Source organism: Hippocampus bargibanti, linkage group LG10 (assembly GCF_051943395.1).
Source record: "Hippocampus bargibanti isolate YZ-2025 linkage group LG10, ASM5194339v1, whole genome shotgun sequence".
NCBI classification, from domain to species: domain Eukaryota; kingdom Metazoa; phylum Chordata; class Actinopteri; order Syngnathiformes; family Syngnathidae; genus Hippocampus; species Hippocampus bargibanti.
The window spans coordinates 16928084-16954064 of record NC_142743.1 but is presented as its reverse complement, the minus strand read 5'-3'; the positions used below and the strand labels follow the sequence as shown (position 1 = coordinate 16954064).

General features: G+C 40.2%; 1 protein-coding gene across 7 annotated transcripts; it reads right to left on the bottom strand.

Annotated features, from left to right (window-relative positions):
- Positions 1 to 26: 26 nt before the first annotated feature.
- On the bottom strand, positions 27 to 25954 carry ctnnd1 (catenin delta 1). 7 transcript variants are annotated; one of them, XM_089005599.1, is made up of 23 exons: positions 25798 to 25954; positions 16217 to 16364; positions 12877 to 12948; positions 12672 to 12776; positions 11833 to 12125; positions 11647 to 11737; positions 10955 to 11145; positions 10566 to 10821; positions 9284 to 9355; positions 8683 to 8833; positions 8384 to 8582; positions 7466 to 7583; positions 7191 to 7347; positions 5456 to 5473; positions 5184 to 5249; positions 4937 to 5064; positions 4586 to 4736; positions 4298 to 4493; positions 3946 to 4139; positions 3184 to 3231; positions 2949 to 3031; positions 2016 to 2070; positions 27 to 1749 (listed from the first exon to the last, which is right to left on the bottom strand). In XM_089005599.1, the coding sequence occupies exons 2-23, from the start codon at positions 16355 to 16357 to the stop codon at positions 1694 to 1696; spliced, it is 2841 nt and encodes a 946-aa protein (XP_088861725.1). In that variant the 5' UTR covers positions 16358 to 16364; positions 25798 to 25954; the 3' UTR covers positions 27 to 1693. The 7 variants fall into 7 exon arrangements, with proteins under 7 accessions (XP_088861725.1, XP_088861718.1, XP_088861719.1 ...); XM_089005592.1 differs by lacking the exon at positions 2016 to 2070; XM_089005593.1 differs by lacking the exons at positions 2016 to 2070; positions 25798 to 25954 and adding an exon at positions 25527 to 25752.
- Between the last annotated feature and the right edge of the window lie 27 nt (positions 25955 to 25981).

Genomic DNA, 25981 nt, shown 5'->3' with positions numbered 1-25981 from the left:
CAAATAATGAATTCATCGCAAAGTGGTAACAGACACGGGCTGAAAATTCATTTTATTTTTTTATTAAAAACAATATTGCTAGTTACAGAAGTCATTCATAAATGAGAATGTGCAACTTTAAGAGCAAAGGCAGAAATACTAAGGTGTAGTTTATTATCATCTTTCAACCAATTGTAGATGTCGAAGTTGGGTCTGTTTTTTAAGCAGACACTTTTTAATCTAACAAAAACAGATTGCATATGCGTTCACCCAGATGCCCCAAACAATTAAACCCAAATCAATATAAAAAATACATAAAGCATTAAAATTAACAAATATTCTCTTGTGTATATATATTGTATAAATGTGCTTTTATCCCCCCCTCCTCTACCTAAATGACAATTTCTGGTCTCTGCATTTTTTTATCCAAAACGAACACAATTCCAAGCAATTCAGTATTCTTTTAATCAGTCCTCTCTCCAAGGCAACTTGAAAATTAGGCAGTTGGCATGAAAAATTAAAGCAAAGAAAAAAATTTCACCTCGTGCTTTTTCCCCCCTTTCTTTCTTTCTTTCTAAATATCTACATCTTACTTTGCACTAGTGTATGTTGTGCTCTGCATAAGCACAGAACTTGAGAATGTGGGCAAAAAAGGACAACTTTCTTCTCCCATGTGCTGTTCTGTAGACTTAAAAGGCAGGAAGGTGATGCATATGTGGCACACACCTACAGAATACAAGAGTTTTGCCATCAAACCACATCAATAAAAAAACAATGCCGTTCAAAAAAAAAAAAAAAAACAGACATAGATCTTAAACTCGTATAACACAAAACTCTGGCATTCCATAGACTAAGACTGTGATTGACAAGCCACGTTAAGGTTTGACACACCCATCATACCTATCCTGAGTAATCAAGGCACACTAGTTGGCCCACGCAATCTCTGTTAAAACAGTACTGTATTACATATTCAGATTATGGGCTCACAATTAACACAATCCCTCTGCTGAATCATGAATGTAAGGAGTTTGCGGTACATAACGCGATCGATCAGATGTGTAAATCATAGGATATCCCAAATTCAGAATCTGCAGCATGCTCATTCATCTTAGTGATGGACTTTCACAGAGAAAAACATTGTACAAAAAGCTTCTGTCATGTTCTTAACAGGAGAATCCAGCAATGGCAGGTGTAGTGGCGGCATTGTGATTTGGCACATGTGCATGTCATACATCACAAAGCAAAAACAGGAACAACAACTACAAAACACGAACTCCATGTGGGAGAGTCAAACGATCAACTGTTGTACTACGCTAACAAATCTTTCTATAGTTATCAATCATTAAATAAGGATGTAGTGGTGAAGGTAGTAGTGAATATGTCTGTGCGGGCGGGATGTGCTATCCCTCAATTTTTTTTAAAACATATACATGTACAATTCAACCCAAATATCTTATTCTCCTGAAAGTCAGATCTGAAATTGAGCAATAGTGAGTTTCAGGCAAGTCGTAGTGTAGTTCCGCAGAGATGTAGGATAGGAGAACAATCTTGTTGTCAGAAAGCTTTTCCAGTTTTTATGGGCTTTCTTTGACACGTTAACTGCAAATTGAAGACTGTCATTAAGAGGGAAGAGTATGCAAAATTATGAGAAGGAGGAGGATATGACGAAAATTGTGGTTTGTCCTATCTGTAGTGTTCTGGTCCCTCTGTCAGTTCAGCAAGGGCAGTAGGCGGGAGGATGTCGATTTGTGATGCACACTATCAGTTTTTCTGTAAAGGGGGTCAAGAATAAAATCATTTGCCAGAAGATATTAGAATCACGTCAGACATTTTAGAAAACAAATTCTATCATGCAGCTCCTGAGAACTATGTCACAAAATTAGAGACAATCTTCTAGAGTACTGATAAGACCCTACAACGAATGCTCACTGGTGACAACAGGAAAAATAAGGCCATGCTGGTGAGCTGAACGCGGCTGCCTTAGCTACTAACATACCATGCGCTGACATGCAGTTACAAAGTGGGTGTTGCCTAACCATCATAAGAATCCATTAGAGGCAAAGAGGCCTGCCTTTCCCCAAACCTCACACTCTGAGAGATAGAAGGCGGGGAAAAAGCAAAGAAGAAATGTGTGACAGAAAATCAGCTACAAAGAAAATTAGTGGCAGAAAGAGACATTCGGAAAGGAAGGGGCAAAATACAATGTTAGATGATGAAATAAAACATTTGAGGCAAACTTATATAATAATGGTGTCTAAAGGCAAATCCAAACCAATCCAATTCAGGAAGCAGGTGAGAAATGTGCCAGACAATTCTAAACCATATGCTACATTAAGACGTGAAGAGACATGTTGCCTGTGGGCATGTGAGAGCATGTCCCATCTCACAGTAACGTTCACTGCTGCTAATATGGGAACGGACATGTGCATTGTGTGCAAAAAAAATGCAATTTTAAAGCAAAGATAGCAGAATGACACTAATTCTTGAATGCAAATAGCTAAAGCGGATGTGATTTTTTTCTTTCAAAAAAATTGGGTCCCAAAAACATTTATATTTGTCAAAGTCACTAAGTTCCAGAATTGGCCGTTGTTTTACTGGCGTTACACTGAGACCAGCTCACACATTTCTGGGTTGTGCCGCTGTTTTAAAAGTTATGGTCACAGATTGACAAACTAGATCAAGCAATCAGGCATATCTACAGCATATGGCAGGCAGGCTGGCAGGGGTGATGTTCCCGTCAAAGGCAATGAAAAGCATGGACATTATTTTTTCAAGCCTTTCTCCATGGTCAATGATTAGTAAAAATAACACAAAAATGTGTGGACTGACCAAGAGTGTTGATGATCGACAAAGAACAAAAAGGAAAAATACCAATGAGTGAAATAGGAGGTTCCACCCATGTACCGGTTTATTTCTCAACAAGAAAATCATTCGAGCTATAAATTCTGTAAAACTGTAGGGTCTTATACCTTCACTGCATCTTTATCATCTGGGTCGATTGTGTTGTCCAAAGTGTTCCCTCGCCCTCGTTGGTCCAGCGTGGAATAGGCATCTAATATTAGGCATATATTAAAAGTAACAGTGTAAATATGCATGTAATGGAAGTAGAGTAGTAAATGTACATCTCATGTACATTTAAGTATCTCCTCAACATTAGCATGATACAACGTATATCCTAAAAATGCTTTCTGTGGTCATACTAGCCTGGTCCCATGTCATTCATTGGAATCATTTCTCGGTCGCCTTTTCCACCTGAAGACAGGAGTATTTGAATGAAGTCACTAAAAAAAGTGCATTTGAAATGTACAGTGCTACTTCAGCTTCTGAACTTAATTGGTTCCCAGAAAGTGTGTGTAAGGTGAAAAGTTTGTCTGCCAAACATTTATTTTCCTTAAGAAACCATTAAAAATGAGAATAATCCACAGTTGCTGTGCTTTCTCGGCGATAATAGGCTAACTCAACAGTGTCCTGCTAGCGGCTTTTCGTTAATCCAAATCAACAGAAGTTTTTCAACCTCTTCTATTGCCTGAGACCGTTGCTTAGTCAACACAGAAACACCCTTGGTCACACGTAGCAATGGTCGACTTAGCATACTGGTAGTGGGACGCTAAGTCACACAAACGCACACCTCGTTCGTGTTTCTCGATGATCTCCTACTTTTGCACGACCGTAATTTTATTTTGTGTCCTCTTCGGCTGAACACTAGCCTGTGGTGGTGTCTTTTTTGGTCCCATAATAGTAAAAGTACTCCACTCGATAACAAAACACGTCTGCACTCAAAGAAAGTGGGTGTGGAAAACTAGTCCGCCAGCCACCGTGGGGCTCCGTGTGGTTTGGTTCGTTTGCCGAAAACTAGTTCGTATGCCAAGATTATATTCTCGCAAATTCAATGTTCGTAAAGCAAAAAGTTTGTAAGCTAAAGCGTTCGTAAGCTGAGGTATCACTGCCTACTTTTTACTGTCTAACCTTTGTCTATGAGCGGCAGTGTGCTGTCCTCATATCCTCCGTTGGTCCGGGTGTTGTTAGTGGGAGGATTTAGGTTGACCATGAAGTCTGTTTTCTTCCATCCATCTTTCTCCAAAGTGCGGCGCAGCTCCTTGTAGGCCCATACAGTTTGCAGCACCAGCCCAGCACCACGCACTTCCCTCTCCGAACGATTACTGGTGATGCCAAAGACAGAGAGACACAGAGACAGAGAGAGAGACAGAGAGAGAGAGAGAGAGCGTGGAGAGAGAGGAAGTGTATTTCAAACACACAACAACAAAACCAGAAACGAGATTGAAAATCTTGCTTCCTATAATTCAGTGACGACCCCTACCCGTCCTTGTTGATGAGGACGAGCCTCTCAATTCCTTGTGAGGCCCTGAGAGTCTTTGCAGCTTCCAAGCTGGAGCCCAGCACTTCATGGAGCGTGCTCAACACAGACACCACTGTTGCTTCCGACAATGCTCGCACAGGCTGACTCTGACCGCCACCAGGTAGGTTGGCCACAAGGTGAGGCACTGCGTGTTTGCCTGATCGCCATATAAGCAATAAGCAGGAATAAATATTGTGTCTTGTCAATTAGAAAACTTAGTTTAATCAAGTAGGGAGCTGCAAGCTTCACCGAGTAAGTCTCTGTTACGAGCATCAATCGCCAGGTTCCGAAGGGCACCCGACATCGCTCGAACCACTCGGTCGTTGCCGTGTGCCAGCAGTTCAGTCATCATGGGAAGACCTTTCTCCTGGCGTAACAGGGCACGGATGTACCGGCCATACTGCACAGATACAAATCAATGTTCATTTTCATTTGCAAATCAGGATCGGAGATGGTCGTTATATGAGCAACAACAATCAGAATGAATTAGAGAATAACATCTTGTATCACTTTATTTGTATGTGTTGGACCACTTGAGAACAAACAGAGCTGTATTTTTGCACATTTAAACCAAAAGCGGGGTTTATTGAAAGGAGGTACCGTCCAACGTCCAGCGCACAAATTCTGGACAGCCCCTGCCGAGGCCTCCAGCACAGTGGGGTTCTTCGACTCCTTCAGCAGAGACGTATAGATGCGAACCACCTCTGGTTGGAACAACAACTCATAGCCTTCAGAGCAAAGGGGTTAAACAAGGGAGATCAGCAGGTAAAGTGAAAGCTCCTCAAATCAGGGAGAGGACGATGGAAACTCTGTGTTACAAAAACAGTGTTGATTGAACTGGAGTTACCTTTAGCAGGCGTTGTTCTCTTTGGAATGTCTATTGTGTCGGCGGCGGCATCCTCATCTTTCTTCCCTGAAACGGAATTTATAGTTCCACAATTAAGAGCATGACATAGAAGTTGTCTCCATTCGTTGTTAGTGAATTGGTTATGTTCTTTCTGAAAGACGTTTTCGGATGTTAGTACAAGAAAAACACTAATCTGTTAACTACTACAACCACTACTACAGCGACTATTATGACAAACAGAATGCAAAATCACACCACGATCAGGACCTTACCTTTGGAAAACCACTCATCTGTAGCCCATTGCCAGAAGGGAGAGAAAAGGTAGAGAGAATCAGAGGAAGTCAAGGCGGACAGATGAAGAGAATGCATTTAAGCAAAAGGAAGCTCTATAATTTAGGATATCAAGTCAACGCCTGCCCTAACACCAATGACTTCCCCGCAACAATAAGCAGCAAAACATGCCGGGCATAAAGACTTAATGGAAGGACACATAAATGTTTAATACAGAAGAATCTTTTACAATGAAAACACTGATCAAGATGTAAACATTCAGCATGTATCATGGTAAAGATACCTTAAACCAGGGGTCGGGAACATATGGCTCGTGAGCAATATATGGCTCTTTTGATGATTGCATCTGGCTCGCCAATAAAACAAAATACATATTCTTGCTTTTTCGCTGGTCATTTCCTGTTTGGGTGGCAGTTGGCGAAAAGCGCAATTTTGATTGGATGATACTGACCTATGGCCATTGATGTTGAAACAGGTAAACGCCCATTTTAAATAAGCCTGACGGAAAAAAAAAATGATGAGTATTGTAAGCCTCAGGTTGAATGGACCGAAGGATTTGCCTTTGTGGAGAGAAAAGATTCTGCCGTGATTCTAATTTGCAATGAAACAATAGCATGAATGAAACAGTTGAATATCAGTGGCACTTTGACAAGCCCCATGCTAACGTTAGCATCAATACACTTCTGTGAGAGACAGCAGAAAGCAAGCGTGCAAGCTAATGAGCAGTGGGCAGGCTGGCTTGCAGTAACTTCGCCAAGATTGGATTTTTTTACCAATCAAGAGGAACGGAAAACTATTCATATTAATGGTGAGTATTATCACAAAGTTATTTTAAATAATAAATTTTGATATTTTGTTGAAATCACGTGCGTGTTTGCGTGCGTGTGGCTCTCACTGAAAAACATTTCTAAATAATTTACTTATATGGCTCTCTTAGTCAAAAAGGTTCCCGACCCCTGCCTTAACCATAACTTTCCCGATAACTGAACTATTCATATTCATATATTATTTGTCTTTAGCAATATTATAACATTGTTAGCGATAAAATAAAAATTAATTAGGACACTAATTCAAAATTCAGTCAAACATGTACAACATGTGCTTAAAAATAGATGAGAACTGATCCAATGATTCAAATAAAATGTATTGCACAAAAGGTTAGTAAATCCTTGACATGAATTAATGGGAAAAAATAATGATCAACTGCAAGTGCATTTATATATTTCATATATTATTATATATTATTTCATATATATATATATCATATTTCCAACTGAGGTTGCGCTTAATGTTGGGCACTGAATTAATAAAAAGTAAGGCCATTAACATTCAATTTGATCATTTAGTTCTGTGAATCTTTTTTTTTTTGCATCCCCCATATATCGCTTACAGGGAGCTCGCATATATCAATAGCGGTATATAGCCCACACTTAGAGAGTTATTGGCCTTGTGTAAATATTAATATTGTATACAAAAGGCTATTTTCACTGATACCATGCTAAATCGCATGTGTGCTTTAATGCAAATGCCCAGAAAGTGAAGCCACTTGAGGAAAAAAGAAGAAAATCAATACTCTCAATGAAACACAAAGAGAGCAAACTGGATAGGATGACCTTTCTCTCACATTCTCAGCATTCCTGTGCTAACTTGCTGTTTTTTTTTTGGAGGGCGGGTGGGAGTGTGTACACATTAGATGAGACTCAGTCTGAATAATACCTTTATTCTTGCGCGAGCTGAAACACCCACTCTTTTGGCTGGATGGGGCCGGGCCCTGGTTGACAGGTGCTGCTTCTTGGTAACGCTCACAGCCAGGGATTTCACGATGCACATGATAGGATAAGTTTCTCAGCAGACACACACTGTTCTCTATAAGCTGTACAGAAATAAAAAGAAAATTAAAACGGGAGATACAGCATGTTTATATAATAAAGACAGCCATTAAAAAAGGAAATGCTGTTGTATGAGTGTTAATGCATCTTGAACCACTGTACCTTGTTGTCGACATCTTTACAGTCAATCTGGGACTGGACGATGTACATGAGAGAATCCACTAAACCTGTGCACTCTCTCAGCTTCCGCCGTGCTTCACTTCGCTCCGAACTTACATTTCTGTCATCGGGCAGAAAAAAAGTTGACAGGAGCAGAAAAACAGAATGGAAAAAGTAAAAAGCCACATTCAAATGAATGCAAAAAAAGATTGATATTATTAATCAAACCTCCAAAACTAACCCTCTAAAATGCATTTCACATGTCAAACCTGGGTTAAATTCTCAGGGTTGGAAGAAAAGAAATGTAAACAAGGTGCCTTGTATAGAGGAGCATCATGTCTTCCTTGGCCATGTACACACGCTTGTGTCATTGTAAATGTGAAACATTATCCAACTTGATTAAATGTCATTGAATTAAAAAAAAAACTGCAATCACAGTGATAGTTTAAAATGTCTGATTTCATGTCACACAATCACAGATGCAAGCATGACTTTTAATACATTAGGTCAAATTAAGGAAGATATTTGCATATTGGCTAAAGGTAACAAATGCACAGCAGCAATTAGTAATTTCAGTGACCATTGTTAGTTTTTCTTTTCTCACCACTTGAATATCAGGAGGTACCATTTCAGGCTTTTTCGTAAAAAATATATATATATTCCTGATTCCATTAATGATCATACCATATCGTGCATTGAGCGCAGACTCCATTCATATCTGTGTCAGAGACTAAAATCCAGTATTAAAATGTTATTCAATGCTCTGGCGTACCTTCTTGAGATTCCATTTCCCATTTGAATTTGTTTGGATTCAATTAGAAATTTTTTATATCTGCAGAACCAATTTGTCTCAATGAATGTATTCACCCTTGCAACTGCTTCACCAAAAGTACATTGATGTTCTTAAATTTGCACTCATACCTCAGGCAGCCAGCTGTATTGGTGAGAGCTGTTTCCCACTCCAGGTGCCTGGGCTTACAATTTTCCTCTCCTCCACCACCATTACTTCCGCGCTCCCAGCCTGAACGAGGTACCATCACTTCATCCGAGAGGGCGTGTAACGCGTGGTCCACAATCTCCATTTTTACAGAGTCGTGGGATGACAGGTTCCAAAGTGTCCCTGAAACATTTTGTATTATTCATCCATATTTATAGTCAGGAATATAGGACTAGGAAGCCACTGTCAAATGGAACACATTAGCATGTGTTGTGCAGCTTACCTGTGATTAAGTCGGTCAGGTCCTGGTCATGGGTCTTTCTCAAAAGCCTAATTAGGGCAGGCACTCCATCACAGTTCTTGATGGCAATTTTGTTGTCTGGATCTTTACCAAATGAAATGTTCTTTAATGCTCCACATGCTGCATAATGCACCTGTGACACACAGTATTCGTCAGACTGAGATGGATACATTGTAACATTTGAAAATTCCCATATCTCTGTTCAGGTGCCCAGCAACTGTAACTTTACTTTTGAAAAAGGTTAAGGAGCAGGCAGCTGACCTGACCTATTTCTTCTGCAATATCATTTGACAAACAATAGATGGACTCATAACATCGTTCGTAAAATTAGCGGACTTCCTGTCCTCAATAGTACAACTGAATCGGTGTTGTGACTTTCGTGACTAAAACTCATACCAGCAGTAATTCACCACAAAGCAAACATCTATACCTGTCCTTCTTTCCTTCGCTATTGGTTTTAGAATTTAGGTGTATAATACATATTAATAAACTGTTTCAGTGTTGCATAACAAAAACAACCTCAACAGGGAACAATTATAACCATGCTTATAAAGACATTAGAATATTGCAAAACTAAACTTACATCTTTGTTAGGGTTGTCAAGCATTGACACCAATGCTGGGATCCCTTTCATACGTCGAACCTCTGACTTTACCTAAAAAAGCAAAACGCTTTGGCTAAGTGATTATGCATATGGTCAATGCACATCCTGTGTGTCAAGGTTCATAATTAGTCACAACAACTTCACATTTTAAACAAGTACATGTGAAAATGGGAAATACGTGAAGAGTAATCCACCACAAATTAAACAACCAGTCTTGGTTGAAGGTGTCACTTCAACTCAAAAAATAAGAGATTCAACTTACCGTAAATTCCGGACTATAAGCCGCTACCTTTTTTCCCAAACTTTCAAGCCTGCTGCTATTTCAGTGATGCGGCCAATTGATGTATTTTTTCTAATGGCCGCCAGTGGCGCTCGAGTAGAAAAGGTAAGATTAAGACTGGTGAAATATATGCGTCGAGGAAGACCCCAACTTCTCGTCTTGTTAAATTAGCGTGAACATACCCTCATTATGGAAAATACAAAAAGAAAGTCATATGACGCAGCTTTCAAACTAAAAGCAATTGAGCTGTCCGATAAAGAAGGAAACAGAGCTGCTGCACATACACTTGGCATAAACGAATCGATGGTGAGACGCTGGAAATGGCAGCGAGAAGAACTGGAGCAACGTAAAAAGACGAAAAAAGCTTTCAGAGGTAATAAAAGCAGGTGGCACGAACTGGAAAACATTCTAGAAGACTGGGTGAACACACAGAGCCGATGGCCGAGGTGTTTCGACTGTGCAGATCAGACTGAAAGCAAAAACAATCGCCACCGAAAAGAAAATTCCGGATTGACAGCGAGAGAGAGGCTGAGGGAGTGTGTGACGACGTCTAGACTACACCGTTTCATTCCAACACTGAGGACGATGAATTTGATGGCTTCAGTTCAAAGGAGGAAGATGAAGACGGCTTACCACAATTTTTACCAGTATGTTCTTTTACCAGACCTGTTATACAGTGTTGCTATTGTGTTGCTAGCGTGTTGTTACCATGTTGCTACCGTTTTACTGCCGCGTCACAGGCATTAAGACTTTGAAAACTCTGTCTGGGCACCGTCTTTCTTTGTAAATATGTTTACATATTTTAATGTGGGCACCTGCGGCAGTAATATACAGGTGCGGCAAAAATCGGTTTTCCTCTAAAAATGTAGTGAGTGAGGCTTATAATCAGGTGCGCTCTATAGTCCAGAAATTACGGTAGTCTGTTCTACAAAAACGAGTATAGACAGTGTTTATACAAGTATGGGTACATGCTTATCTTACCTTATCATTTTTATAAGTGAGATGCTGCAAGTATGCAGCAGCATTGCTCCTGACTGGATCCAGTCTGTAGTTGAGCATGGCAACAACCTCTGGCAACTCAGGCTGACGCCAGCCACCTGGGCCAGGGCCTTTCCTCAGAGTGCTGTCCAATGATGCCATGCTTCCTCTTTCGCCCTGTGCCATAGGGACACCTCCTCCCCAATAGTACATGTCCCCTGGACCACTCATATCACCATCCAGCGTGCCCTCGTAACTCCTGAGGATGAAGAACCAGAGCAGGGAGATGTAGATGCACAGAGGCGCACGCAAACACACACGCACAGACCACAAACAGATAGCAGAGCAGCACGAAACCATTCACCAAATTACTATGACGTGCAACAACTCACCCTGTCCGACGTGGTGGCCCTTGGGGAAAGCCATGGTGGTTACGGGGCACAGTACCGTAGTGGACTGGATGGCCCATGCCATAGTCAGCCTCATCATAACCCAGACTTCGGCGATCATCCTCCAGTCCGTACGACTCTGGAACAAACCTTGGGATTGAAGAGAGCTCCACTGCACTTCCCATTCGTCCAACCTAATAAGAAGGAAAATGTTTAAAATCACACACATCAAATAAGACTTTTGAATTTATTGGGGGAGCACTGCGATTCTGTGAAATTTGATTCAAGTCACATTTACAAAAAAAAATTGAGTTAATTATATGGACTATCAATTAAGTTATATAAAAAAACAGTTCAAGATAGCTTAGATCTGAAAAATAATTGGGATAGGGTTAAGGGCATCCTAGGAATGACAAAAATCTGCATAAACTGTAATTGATGCCCAGTGATATGCTTGAAGCGAATGCATTTTTCCCTTTATTAGACCAACAAAAAATACTGAAAAACCGCAAATGTGTTTTCCATGAAAAATGGAATGGTGCGGCTCCACAAGTCCAATGTGTCCCATTCCCATTCAAATCTTGTTAGCAGTTTTAACACTACCATTAGTATACACACTGCTCGAAATTAACAATTTGAGCTGAATATCTTACTCACTTTAAAAGGATATTATGGTGGGAAACTGCAGATGTTACCTGTGGTTGAGCAGCATAGGGGTCTATTTGATTCCTGCTGGGTGCTCTGTAGCTTGGATCCAGAGTTCGATAACCATCTGGATGGACAGGCCTAGATAGATGGTTGACAATGAAAATATCAAAACTTTAAGTTTAAAACAACAAAGACACAAAAGTGAATGGTGACCATCACAGACGGTGTGCTACCTGTAGCGATCATCCACACGAGCACCCCTGTTGAGACTTGCGTATGTTTCAGATGGGGGTCCAGCACGATAGTCCTCATAGCCCCCTGGAGGTCCATATTGGTAGTTGCGGGGCACGGTGTGAGTAGGGTAGTCCATGGGTACACCTACTCCAGGAGCCTGCCTGTAGGCCCGGTCCATGGGTGGGATGTAGGCGCCGACACCAGTCGCCGAACCTCCACCATCCAAGGAAAGTGTGTCTGATACGGAGGGGATGACTGTGCGGGTGGTAGTGGGCTTCACTACTTTTTTTACCTAGTAAAACAGGCAGGGTGGGATTCGAGACATCAGGATCTGATATTTAATTGTACAAAACCTTGTGCAATAAAATTCAAAGATTAACTACAAATTAGAATATATCCTTTCAGAAATGCAAAATGCAATCATGCCGTATTTAATCCATCTGAAAATCTCTTGGAGGACTTCTCTATGTTCATTCATTGTTGCTGTGATCTTTTGGGGGATTCATTCCATACTATTTGTTCATGTCTTTGATTTATATCTGACCCGATAGCGTTCACGGAGTTTGTATGTTAGAACTCACCGATTAACTCTGTAATTGAATAATCAAAAAACTTAGGATGGACCAACCACAGCAATCTATTTAAACAATGTGTTCATTTACTGTGTGTACAGTTGTGGGACTTTGATTTGTCACAACACATTTTGACAAGCTTTGACATCTTAATTCAACATTGATATCAATCCACGGATTTCAAGAAAGTCAATATAGATGTGAAAGCAAACTAATGATACTACACCACACTTTATCCAGGGAACAAACATCCATCTACATTTTACCATAATTTCTGTGCGTCTTGTGGTGCCATCATCATTGGTTTCCACAGATACCAGAGGGTTGGACTCTTGGTGCTCTTGTTCCATCTGACCAGGCTCCATCCTGAACTACACAAGTACATTCCAGAGTTTGAAAAAAAAAAAGTCCGCCACAGGTTATCTTTGTTAATAATTAAATAGTCAATTACGAGGGAGGATTGTTTCTTACATGTGTCCCGTTGACGTAACTCTCGTGAAGTGTTAGCCTCTCTACGTCTGCATCACAAGGAAGGCGGCCGTTCTATGAGGAGGAGAAAATGTACTTCAAGCTTGTTCAAAGCACTTTGAAGGAATGAATCACAAATATTCTCAGCAACGGATATAGGTCTAGAAGTGGATGTTTGTAACCTTTGGCAATTTCCTCCATTAGACTCAAAAAATAATAACTATAATTGACGTTTCAGGTAATGCATTCAAGTAAAATTCAAGTAAGATTCAAGTAAAAATAAAAGTGAAAAGCAGGTAAATGTACAAATGAAAGCTAATAAGTGCCCTTATTGAGTAACCTCAAAATCTTATTTCTAAAATTCCTAAAACCATGTCAACCATACCAGAAAAGTACTTTGAATGACATAATGGGAACACAAAGACAGACTGTATGCAATAAATGGAAGAGTATGAGTGAAAGGGAGATGAAATGTGTGTTGTCAATTGATAGTGGACACAGTGGATTTGCAACTACACTTGGTGTGGATATGCACATCACGTCCATGTACTCATATCTCACATAAAACTGGTGTTTCGACCAATTTAAAACTCTATTTTAAAAAATAACACTGGATTTTCAAAGAAAAACGTCCAGCCAGTAATGCTCTTCACAATGAGCATGTTACAACCTGAAACAGTGTGAGTGTGCTACACACACCCAGGGCACTGCGCATGTGCATGCACACATGCCTATTGCGAGTGTGCATTGTATTTGCGTGGATACCTGAAAAAAGTCTGACAAGCTCATCAATTCAAGAGGGCACACGGACACTTGTAAAATGTGTCTGTTTTTCCTGTGCGCATCACGTGATCACACAGCCGGCATGTCAATTTTATAAGGGCTTGACCAAATCAAAACTTGATTTTCAAAAAAATAACACCTGATATTAAAAAAAACAAACGCTGAGCCAGCAATGCTCTATAAACTGCACTACATTGGTTCCAAAAATCTCTGATCGCTCTCGAGTGTCATCAGCGATGGGATTTGTAAAGAAATTCCGAGACAGGCAAAAAAAAAAAAAAAAAAAAAACACCACCAGGTTTACAGTCTATTGAAAATTGGCATTTGAAATGGGAATCAATGTGACAAAATCATGTTGAAATGTTCAAAAATGTCCAGCGTGGGACATTTTAGCCCATTTTGACATACTATGTGAAATTTCAGCTTTGTTGGGTTATGTTTCACTGTTTTGGGCATGGTATACACTTCTCCAACTGTCCGAAATGGTCCAAGCATGTTGAAATATGGAAAACCACTCCTTTAAAAAGTGACGAGAAAATAGATACAATTTTACTACAGAAGAAATTGTAGCCCAAAGAGCATGTGAGGGCATGTCAGTAACCAGGGTGACAAAGAAATGTGAAGCCTTTGGGGTATGTAAACAAACAAGGAACAAAAACAAGACATTTTTCTTGCCCTCACACAAAAACGGCACGTCCAATCCAAGCCCTTTGCCTTTTAGGTTTACACGAAACAGTTTATGAGTATGCTTTTTATACAAGAAAGCCGAATGACATTAAAAATGGGAGCGCCCAGTTAATAGTCAAACAAGAAACACAAGTTCCATCGTAAGCCTGAGCCCTGAATGCTGATTAAAGTATGTTTATATTCATTCATTTTCATCACAGCATGTTAGTAAAGAGGCTGAAGGAGAAGACATGGAAGTATGATTCAAACTGATGTGTGTGTACGAAAATAACTGCTAAGATTACAAAACGTTTAATCATAACTGGCACCTTGTTCCACCGTCCTTGATGAAATGAAAAAGGTGACTGCATGTTAACCTTACCCCAAAAACAAAACCAATAAACATCTAAGCACAAACACCATATATAGGACAACAGACACCTCCCGACAAGTTGCGTCCATAATTAGTAAAATCACTTCAAATTACGTTGACTGACCGCATTTTACAAAAAATCCACCGCATATAGGTATATTTTACTTTTTAAAATGTGCGCTGAATATTCACGAAGTCTCGTTTTCGAGTTGATGACGATGACGGAAGTGACATGAATTGAGGAACCCCCTGAGGCATTTGTAGCGAGGCTGATCATCCAGCTCATAAATTATTTTGTTGAACGTATATAAGTAAAATGGAGCTCTTCCAAGCCAAAGAAATTCTTCAGAATGGGGACCGAGCTCTTTGGCGTAGCCGAAAGGACGCTTCGATGACAGTCAAACCTGGTACATATCATTCCAACAGTCAGGCTTTTCTTTGAATCAAACACAAATGCTTTTTTGACCCGATGATTAAATTCTCGATTTTATGTGAGTTGTGATTCACTATGTTTTTCTTATTATGAACTCCATTGTATAGAAGGCCATTGATACGCAACTTCGTAACTTTTCATCTTGAAAGTTGAAATAACTTTTTGTATGCACAACCATTAAACAATCTACATCGATGTAGACATCTTAGCTTATAATTTGTTCTTCATGTCCTTATATGCCACATATCATCAAAGTTGATAATCTATCGCTAATTCACGGAGCTTCATATATGCTTCATATGTCGTGTCCTTCACCGGTTACATCGCTTGCATACGGCTCGAATAGATACGGAAGGACTTTCATCGATTGCAAACCACTTATGCTTTCCTCTTCAGAACTATTTGCAACATCTTCATAACTGGATGAGTAACAAGAAAGGATCTTCTCCAAACCTGAACTCTCTGAAGACATTGTTTTGATTTTGGAGCAAGGCAGTTTGTGGGTGGGCCAGGATCGCCAGATTCGCCCAGGTTCCCAATGTGACGTCACGAACATGGGGGCAGGACTTTCTGAATCTCTCCAGTTTTGGGCCACTTTAAGTAACTTTTATTGGTGTTTTGCCTTTGACTAAAAATATCAGCCTGCATGTTTTGGGTATTTTAGATGCTATACAACGTTTTTTTGATGCCAATTAGGAAACAAAAAAATGGTGTCTGCTGTCCTTTAAGTCTCAAATGGAAAGCATACAAGAGACAAAGACAAAGCGGAGGACTTTTTAAGAAACAGGATTGGGGAATGGACAGGTGACAAAAGTATGTGTTATCAGAAGGTATAAATAACGTGCAGCTGAAGGTAAAATTATACAGTCAAGAACACTGTATTGTAAATTGCGTCACTAAAATATTCATTGTGACTATACAATCTAGACACGTTTACTGGTAAATTGGATTAGGTGGTGGAATTACCGTATTTTCCGGTGTATAACGCGCACCAGACTATAAGGCATACCTTCAATGAATGACATGTTTAAAAAAATGTTTATGGTGCAACAGGAGAGGCTGGGTTACGTTTTACAGTACAATGTTACCTGCATGTTGGGGAGGGGGCGGGGCAAAGTGCCGGCGCAAGACCTCCGCTCCTCCTCCAGAGCTCGGCTCAGCATCTCAAACTGCCTCTCCTGCTCCCGCACAGAGGCCAGCAGGGAGGCCGTACTTGCACACTGCTCCATTCACACACTAAGAGCAAAGCAGAGGAAAGGGAAGGACAGGGTCAACACCAAAGAGCAAGAGGGATTCAACCAACACCAGGAATCAAAGAACCACCAAAGGAGAACTGAATCACCCAGGTAAACAGATATGAGGGCAGATGGTCAACAGTACGATGCACAAATGAAAACTGCACCCGACTGTTAACTCAAATTCTTTTTTCAAGGCAATTCAATAGTATAAGTTACCACGGTTATGAGAAGATAAAGAAATTGAGGTTAAGGAGCTTGCATCCAGTGTCAGTCAATCTCAATGATTACGACCAAGCCGAGGGCCTCGCATCAACCTGGAGACCTCAAGCAAAGTTTGTCAACGTGCTCTTGTGCTCAGCAGGTTAAAAATGGTAATTAAGTGTTTTGTAAAAAGATATAACAGAATCAGGGTGCAAATGTTAAACCATTTTGAGTTGCAGCCATGTCGGGCCAACATGGGCCATGCTATGGTAGTTGTGCCAGAACTCCCTCAGTAGTATACTTGTGAAATAATATAATGATGTTTCAGTGATTATTTCACAAGTTGCATTTTTATACCACATAGATAAGCCATTATGACAATGTTGCTTATGTCTAGTCACTTTTTGTGCATGTTTTGGCATTCTTTTGCAGTTTAAAATCGAGGAGCATATTTAACGTTTGAAATTTTCTGTGAGCCATTCTTAATGGAAAAAGATCAGATGAGCAATGAATTTAGGTAGATTTAATTAAAAATATCCAATATTCATGCAAAAAAATAGAGCTGAGGCGATTTATCAGTTGGGGTCAGAATCATGTCCAAGTTCTTTAATTCTGGAGCGTTGGTGAAGAGCCAACCTTTAAAATAAAACTGATATTTGCCGCAATCACCGACTTGCTCTGCACAAAGGTCTGAAAAAACAGCCTATGCTCTATCCAGCGGTGAAGTGATGAATGGGATTTTCATTTGAGGGAACTACTTCCCACGGTTTAAAAACCTGTTGGTTTTGTTTCATAAGAATAAGAATAAGAAGCCTTAATGTGCTGGGGAAATCATCAAATTGTCTGTATTGTTTAAGTTTACAACTATTGGAACATTGAGGCTGTATGTTGGTGATTGTTTAAAAAAATATATATGAACAATATATATGAACAGCAGAAATCAGGATTACCAGGTTGGGCTTCATAAAGATCAGAACTCAACCAGAATTTTGTGAGCAGTGCTCCCCCAATTTAAAAATAAATAAATAAATAAAAGCAGCAACATGTTGATTTAATCATATTTCCTAGCTAATTTGTATGAGCTTGGCCAGCGTCTGTGAACTTTGGGTGGCCTGACACAGTCAGATACTAGATGTCGAACCCTGAGAATGTTTTAAGGTGCAGCATAGGCAGCTGGTAAGCGCTCCTTCATTCCAACTTCCGAGCATGCAGTAAAAGCGTGAAAGAGTAAAAGGTGTGAGCGACTCAGTTACTAGGAAACGGGAGTCATGCCATACTAAACATTAAATTTTAAAAGTCAGAAACGTCTCGAGTGAATTGAGCAAAAGATATGGGACACTCATGAGCTACAAGCAGAGATTTCATTTGGCGGATGAAACTTAAAGGACAACTGACATCACTTTTTTGTTTCCTAACTCTTCTTCTTTTCCGTTCGGCTTTTCCCTTCAAGGGGTTGCCACAGCAAATCAGTGTCCTCCATCTTTAGAGGTTTGATTTGCATCTTTGTTTTCTAACTGACATCAGAGAAACATTTTATAGCATCTAAAATACCCAAAACAGGCAGTATATTTTTATTCAAATGCAAAACACCAATAAAAATGACTTAAAGTGTCCATGACCTGCAAAAAATTGAGCTGCGAATTGGGCATTTTCAGAAAGTCCCGCCCCCAGTTCGTGACGTCACGCCAATACGTCTTGCATTGCTGGAGAATCAAAACAATGGCTTCAGATTCGGATAATATGCTTTCTTGTTACACATCCAGTTATGAATATTATTCAAATAGTTCTGAAGAGGAAAGCATACATGTTTGAAATCGATTAAAGAATTTATTCCGTGCCATTTTGAGGCAACATTGGGAGGAAATGTATCACCCAAAAAGAGGCAGAAAATGGCGTCCAAGCTCCTGTGAGGAATTAATCAGCCCGTTTCCACAGGCTGATTAATACTTTCATAACTTTGCTGCTGTGAAATGTAAATTTGCTGCCTTTCCAGCAGCTTCTGTATTTTGTTTTTCTACTTTCATAACTTTGCTGCTGTGAAATGTAAATTTCTCCACTGCAAGACTAATAAAGGCAAATCCAATCCAATCTCTGCTAACGTTCGCCATTTGATCACAAGACGCATACTGAACATTCGAGACAGTCATTCAGCCATGTGCGATGTTCTAACTTCACATCTTTGCCATGACAATGAAAAAACAAAAGTGCAAGGGGAAGACAGGGGGGTGTGGCAGACATACAAACACACAAACACAATTGTCATATACTTCAAAGTATGATTGAGCATGTCATAACCTGCCTCAGTTATTGGAATCTGACCTAATGTGTCATGCCTATTCCCCACTATCACCCTAAATTCTATTATATACAGGCAACATCCGACCGGTGCGACTTACGACTACCCGTACTTATGACCACGACCGCCAGACCCTTTTTTTTTAATCCTTCACCTAGCACGGCAACGCACTAGCAGGCGGCAACGCACTAGCAGGCGGCAACGCACTGGCAGCCGGCAACGCGTACTAGAATTTTGGCCAGCCAAAATGTCACTCTCGCACAGCAATCTACTGCGTGACTACACCGAGTACAGTCGTTATACAGTACATATACCATCTCTGCAACATTTCCTGTAGTATTGTACATTGGTTTTTATCATTCGAGATCCGCCTGAGTCCGAGCATGTATGTTGGGCGACCTCTTCTGGCTTCTCCGTTAGCAGGGAGAGCCATTTTTCAGCAACGCACAGGTGTGGGAAGCCGTGTGTAGTTGGGTCAGTGTAGTTGGGTTTTTGTGTCAGCCTGTGTGTTGACACTAAAAGCTAAGTATAACATTTATAAATAGACTGTACAGTAAATAGTTTGGTATACATTACAGAAATTGGTATACAGTAATAAAAATTGATAATATGAAATATAAAATGATAAAAACAACAATAAAAGGTATAAAAGTTATAAAGGAACTGTACAGTACACAGTTTGGTATATATTACAGGTACAGGAATACAGTAATAAAAATCAATAATATAAAATATAAAATGATAAAAATGACACTAAAAATTATACAATGTATAAATGAACTGTAAGCAGTTTGGTATATAATACTATTCAATAGAAAACGGTGCTTAAAAACAACAGACTGACATCGTAGACTATCCTGTCGTACAAACCTCTCGGGATTTTTTAATGGATTTCGACTGGACCGTTTTGTCAGAACGGAACCCGGTCGTAAGTTACATCCATCCATCCCTCTATTGTTTACTCATCGAAGAACAGTGACAAGAGGAGGAAAAAAAGAAAATCCCAGTGGATAAGCAACATGAAAGAATTTGAGGGGACACACCAGTGCAATTTTATCACAAAAAGCAACAAAGAAATTATTATGATACTTCACTTCAGCTGCTTTCAAGTATTACACCAAACCATTCAAGTCCTCACACGTCACGTCAGATATGTCTTAATACTACGGTATTTCGACCGTTAGTTTTTTACACTGTAAAAAGAAAAAAAGTAACTCTTGTTAAGAACACAGAGAACAGCCTCTTATGCTTGAATGCTAAAAACATCTACACGTCGTAAGCACATCTCACCACTAACATTCTTGTGGTCGAGAGTTTCTGGGAGTTTTAAATGGCTTTAGCCACTTAAAAAAGCAAGACTGGCCATTACTTATTTTGCCATTAGCAGCACAGCTAATGACATAGGCTGGTGGGTTCGCCACATACCCTCTTGTTGGCCATACACAGTATATACTGCAAGGATGGAAACCATGCAAGATGTCAATTGCATACTGGCACCGTGGCCATGAGAGAATTTGACCGATTGATGCATGTTCTTGATTTGTATATACGAACACAACATTCCAGATAAAACTGGAACATGGACATGGTGCACAAAACCGTGGACAGCAGAGGTCAGGCTGTGATAAAATGCTGTTGTGGCTTGGCCATGTGCACTGCTGACACAGCCTCATTAGAATTGCCATACAAAGATTTGGCCTCTGTGGGTTTCATGCGTTGGTACTGGCACACATCCAACCAACATTGCAACGCAAACAGGTAGGAAACAGCCGCAACATCTTTCTAACATCAATTACAATCATTCATTATCTATCAATTAAATGTGGAGTAATATAGCATTTTCGGTGGTCTTCGGGTTTATTCACGACTGAATTTATCGGCTTCCTATTTCAGCACTTGAGACTTTCGTAGAGAAGTGCTTTAGTATGTCATGGTTGTATTCGCCTCTCCTCCTTCCAAACACAGTTTTCCATTACAAGGGGGGAGGTAAAAAAAAACAATCAAGCATGTTATCGATGCGTACCTCAATGTCTCATGAGGAGACCTACAAAAAGCTTCAGTCTACCCACTCTGAAAACCCTCCAGGTTATCTTGAATGTTTTAGAAACACAAATTTGACTTGAATGTGAAGTTTGGCTCTATATAAACCTGAACAGTGGATCGAACCATTTCACACTTAAGTGACATCATATGACCGCAAATGATTCACTTTCTTCTTGATGCGCGATCTGAGTTTGTTGTGCTGCTCCAATTCATTTCGCGAATCAATGCAAACATTTGTCCTTGACAGTGTCACGCTACCAAATAATCACAATAAAGAAAGTAGCCACAAGGACAAGTCAGAGCAGATCAGAGCAAAAGAATCGGTCCTCAGTGGAGTTTTACAACACAAAAAACAAAAATGGTCTTGCATTTGGGAAGAAACATTTTCAATATTGTGTGGCAAGGTTTTGTAATCTCCACAGTCGCACTGCACTAGCACAATTACTACATCTTGTATTTAATTTAAATGTGCTGCTTCATGATGGTAGCAAAGTTTCGCTAAGTTTCTTGGTTCGGTCTCGGTGGCAACTTATGCGCTGCCTGAGTCCCACCTACTCTGGCTTTGAATCCGCACCACCACCACTTCACCTGCAAGGGAGCACAAGCCGCCAAATTAGCTGTTTTGACGACCCTTCAAGGGAGGTTTTATGGATGTATACTCACGCATAATTCTAAGATAATGTTTTACACTCAATGCTACTTTACACTAATGTAAAAGTTTATACGTGTGAAGGCTTGTCCATCTGACTTAGTTTATCCTAACTTGCTGCCTGTGTGTCAGCATTGAGAAGTGATGATAATTGTGAGGGTAAAGTCGTGGGATTATTGTGGGAAACGTGAATGAAAATTAAAGAGCGGTCCAGCTGGATCTTTGATTGTACTATAACAAATTGGGTTACATGTGCTACTGATGAGTGAATGTGATGTTGTTTTTTTTTTTTTTTTTGGCAATCAGGCTGTTTCCAAGTGTCTATGAATGCATCACGAGAGAAAGGAGTAAGAACGACAGCAATGGATTCAGCGGATTTAAGGGGGATTTTGTTCGTGTGTACTCGAGGCCTCGGCTGTTATATTTTGGTGTTTGCTTTGCCCCATCGTGGCTGGGTTTGTAATTAATAAAAAGTGAAAAACAACCAACATCTGACGCCTTATGTGTGAAACGTGATCTTTTTTTGGGGCGGGGAAGACCTAACATGCCATTGATAAACGAGCACATAACAGCAGACTGGCTCATATTAAATCTCATACAAAAAGATTTTTTGCTTTATAGATTAATAAGCACAGCAAATTTAAGTGTTACTTGTAAATGCAGGCTTATCACCCATTTTACTGAAAAGACAGTCAACAGGACAATGTGTGCAAAGGTAAGAGGGATAACTCGAGTTATCAATGGAATAATTTATAGGATAAATCGATCCATCCCTTTTCTGAACTGCTTCATCCCCACAAGGGCCGCAGGGCGTGCTGGAGTCTATCCCAGCTGTCTTCAGGTAGTCAGTGGGGCACACCTTGAACCGGTTGCCATCCAATCGCAGTAACAGGATAAACAATTTGAAAAGATTTGGTTGTGACCGCCCAAAAATATACCGCAACATACGCAATGGAAAGTAAGAACTTAGGAGAACAAAAAGTAGAGGAGTTGCGGTAAAAGCAACCACTCTTGCGGCTCCATCTTGAGGTCGTAAGAACACAATAACATAATCATACAACACACATTAGAGACATTAAATCGTAACCACTTTTCTTAATCGTCTATGTTGTTTGATCCAGTTATTGATTAAAGAAGAGAGGATCAAATACTCTGAGGATTACCTATCAAGTGAATCGAGAAATTGAGGAGAAATAGTGTTGGGTGTTAATTCAATATCAATATGTATAAGGATAGCCATGTAATCACTATCAATAGAAAATGCATTGGATTTAAGGGAATTATAAAAAAATATAATCTTGAGCTGCACACACCTATGGAACCGATGATATATGTGTGTGCACCAACAAACATGTGGCATATAGAAGCTGAATAAAAGTGGCCACATGTACTTAAATTAAATGATCAGTTGTCTTGGTGCAACATTTGCAACAACACTGGAATATGCACATTCACTTCGCGATAACATGGCTTTGACTCCTTATATTTGCACTGAAGTCACAATTACATAGGGAGTTTTTTCCCCAAGTAGACTGCCCTAGGGATGTCAAACTTCACATTTATTCTATTCATTGAAAGAGAAAATAACACAAAAAATGACCTCAATGATCAGAAAACCACACACATACACACACAATAATATTGTCTTAAGATCAAAGATCACAAACGCAGTGCCATGAACCTTCTACACTATCAGGTTCCTTGCTAAAATGCTAGCTGCTCAAGTGAAACTGAAAAAAAATATGTTTAAGATGTTTTAATGCAGCTGCCAGGTAATCGTGTGGTTCACAAGCCGACTTCACGGTGCAGAGGTTTGCATATTCTCCCCGGACCCGCGTGGGTTTTCTCTGGGTCCTCTGGGTTTCCTCCCACATTCCAAAAACATGCAAGGCAGGCTGATTGAACACCCCAATTTGATGTGAGAGCGAATGGTTGGTTGTCTCTGTGAGCCCTGCAATTGGCTGGCAAACAATTCAGGGTATGCCCCGCCTAGTGCCTGAAGATAGCTGGGATAGACTCCCGCACCCCTCCTGAGTATTAAGCAAATTAATGTTTTAATGCTTTATTTTTTATATGAGAAATACAAAGTTATAAAATTTAGATTTGTTTGAAATGTTTCCACTGAAAATGTTTCGACACAAGAAAGCTGCTACTGTACACAATGTGAATTTGATAAAATTTAATTTGACTGCATGACAAAACTGACAAAAATCGTTTGCTTCGTATAGAGTGGATTATCATGAGTAAAATATAATTTATCAAAATACTTGATTATTCTTTCAAATTTTCGGTAGGGCACAAACATTCTAGAATATTTGATAGGTGCCACCCGATATTCAACCTCCCTGTGTAATCTTTGTTTCATAAAACCATTGCTTCAGGACCCTACAATTTAAGAAAATATATCAAACATTGTAATTTGCTCCTTAAAATTAGTCAGTGATAAGCAAATTTGGAGTTCTTTCAAAAAATAAGCCTTGAATTACATATGAAAGCAGCCAACGAGAACCAACACTGAGGATGCACTTGCCAACAGTTTGCAAAAAAGCTGGTTCACAACTACAAACTTTCCGAACTATCCGGCGAGCCTTGTCATCTCGTTTCAAAATGCATGCAATTTGTTTGGTGTGGCTCTTCACGCTAAATGACGTGATCACTATTCAAATGAAAACATACTTTGCAACAGTGAGGAGGAAGGCAGAAAACCTGGGACAGCAGACAGACAGGGAAGAAGGAGGAGCAACAAGGAAAACGCTAGCTTGTGAGTGGGACACACCCATGGTTTGCTGTAAAAGGCCGTCATTACTGAGACTCACAAATGATAGCCTGCCTAAAACGTCGGGCTGAGCAGCAAACTTCAGTCCTCAGAGACTACACTGATTAAAATGAATTATTGTGAGTTTACAAACCTGTTATATAAATGAAATCATGTGGACGTACCTGAACAAAGAAAGGGTTTGCCCATACCTGCCCCCAATCCCTTGACAGCTCTGTTCCATCAAGTAAAATCAGTCATATCTGTAGGCTATTGGGGAATATAGGAGGTGTGTTCATACCACACAGAGCAAAACAAACCAATCAGTTTGATTCCTGCACTTGATTTGAACCATGTCACAATTACTCTAGTTTTACATCTTGGCCGGAATCCAGGATCCCTTCTGATCCCAGCATTAATAGAGAATGTGCATACCTTTATAAAAAGACACCGAATAATGAAATGAAGCGCGACTGTTGTGTTTCCTTCTTTTGTCTTGCCACACCCCACACGTCCAGACCAACACAACAGGTTTTCTTGCTTTTATCACAACCACTCCTGTTTCACCTGCCACACCACCTTTAACGATAACATTTGAAACGTCCCAGTGCGTCCAAAAATCGTGAAAGTGCGCTGCGCCGATGTCGGCCTAAACAAAGAGTCTTACGGGAAGAAGTCACCATGACATGATCTGAACTCAGACGACAACCGAAACTGGACTTTGACCTCGAACTTTACAACCCCCAATGCTGTGGGCTGGCTAGTCACTTCCGTGTCCTCTTGGTTATTCTGTCATACCTTCACTTTGATCAGTTCAAATATGACACACGTTTTACTGAAGTTGCCGTGTGTCGATGTGCCAAGTAATCAAAATGAAAGATTATACATTGAAGGCGTGAGTGACACAACTCAAATTGGTCACAAATAACTACAGGTATTTCGTTTGGTCGAAGCTCGCTATTTAACCTTTACACACAAACTATCCGTAATCACTGGTTGAAAGAAAACGTGAGTTCAGTGACACAAACCACCACTGTGGATCTTAGCCGAGCTCACGAAACTTCCATGCTAATGCTCCCTTGAGCAGCTGTGGCTAGCAGGCTGACGTTACGTTCCAAGGAAAACAACGTCACCAATTAAAATACGTTTCATTTCTCGCGCCAACACGTTCCAAGCAGGCTCAATTGACATGTATCACAAATGGAGAGAATAGTACCGTTTGTTAAAAGTGTTAGGGTTGTTTTTCGAAGTCCATAAGTGTTGACGATGAGGTTTCAGGCCTATCCAAGCCGACTGCACTCAACACACAGTCCAAAAATGTAGACCCGCAGTCTGCGCGAATAAGGGAGCTCCGACGGTGCACAACGAAACGCAAAAAGATAAAAGACGGGAAAAAAAATTCCGCAGAGCAATTCCGTTGAAAACACAGCACGGAAAGTGGCCAATATTGGGCGATAGTTCAAATTAAGAGAAGAGAAAACACCCACCTATACAGTTTCCTCTGTCAGGCTTGTTGTTCACTTGACTGGCCTGAATGCTGAGGGCTCTTCCTCCTCTGCTGGGGAGAGCAAGAGGTGGCGGGGCGGAAGCAAAGTGTAGAACTAAAACCAGCGGAAGGCAATCTAGATTTACAAAGGATTTGCACAATCATATATATTTTACAACAGCGTC

Excerpts from the sequence above, each read along its gene's own strand:
- ctnnd1 (XM_089005599.1), bottom strand. The coding sequence starts at position 16,357 with ATGGAGCAGTGTGCAAGTACGGCCTCCCTGCTGGCCTCTGTGCGGGAG. Across the intron at positions 12,949-16,216 it reads GCCCCCTCCCCAACATGCAG|AACGGCCGCCTTCCTTGTGA; the intron begins GTAACATTGTAC and ends TCCTCCTCATAG. Across the intron at positions 10,822-10,954 it reads GGGCCACCACGTCGGACAGG|GAGTTACGAGGGCACGCTGG; the intron begins GTGAGTTGTTGC and ends CTTCATCCTCAG.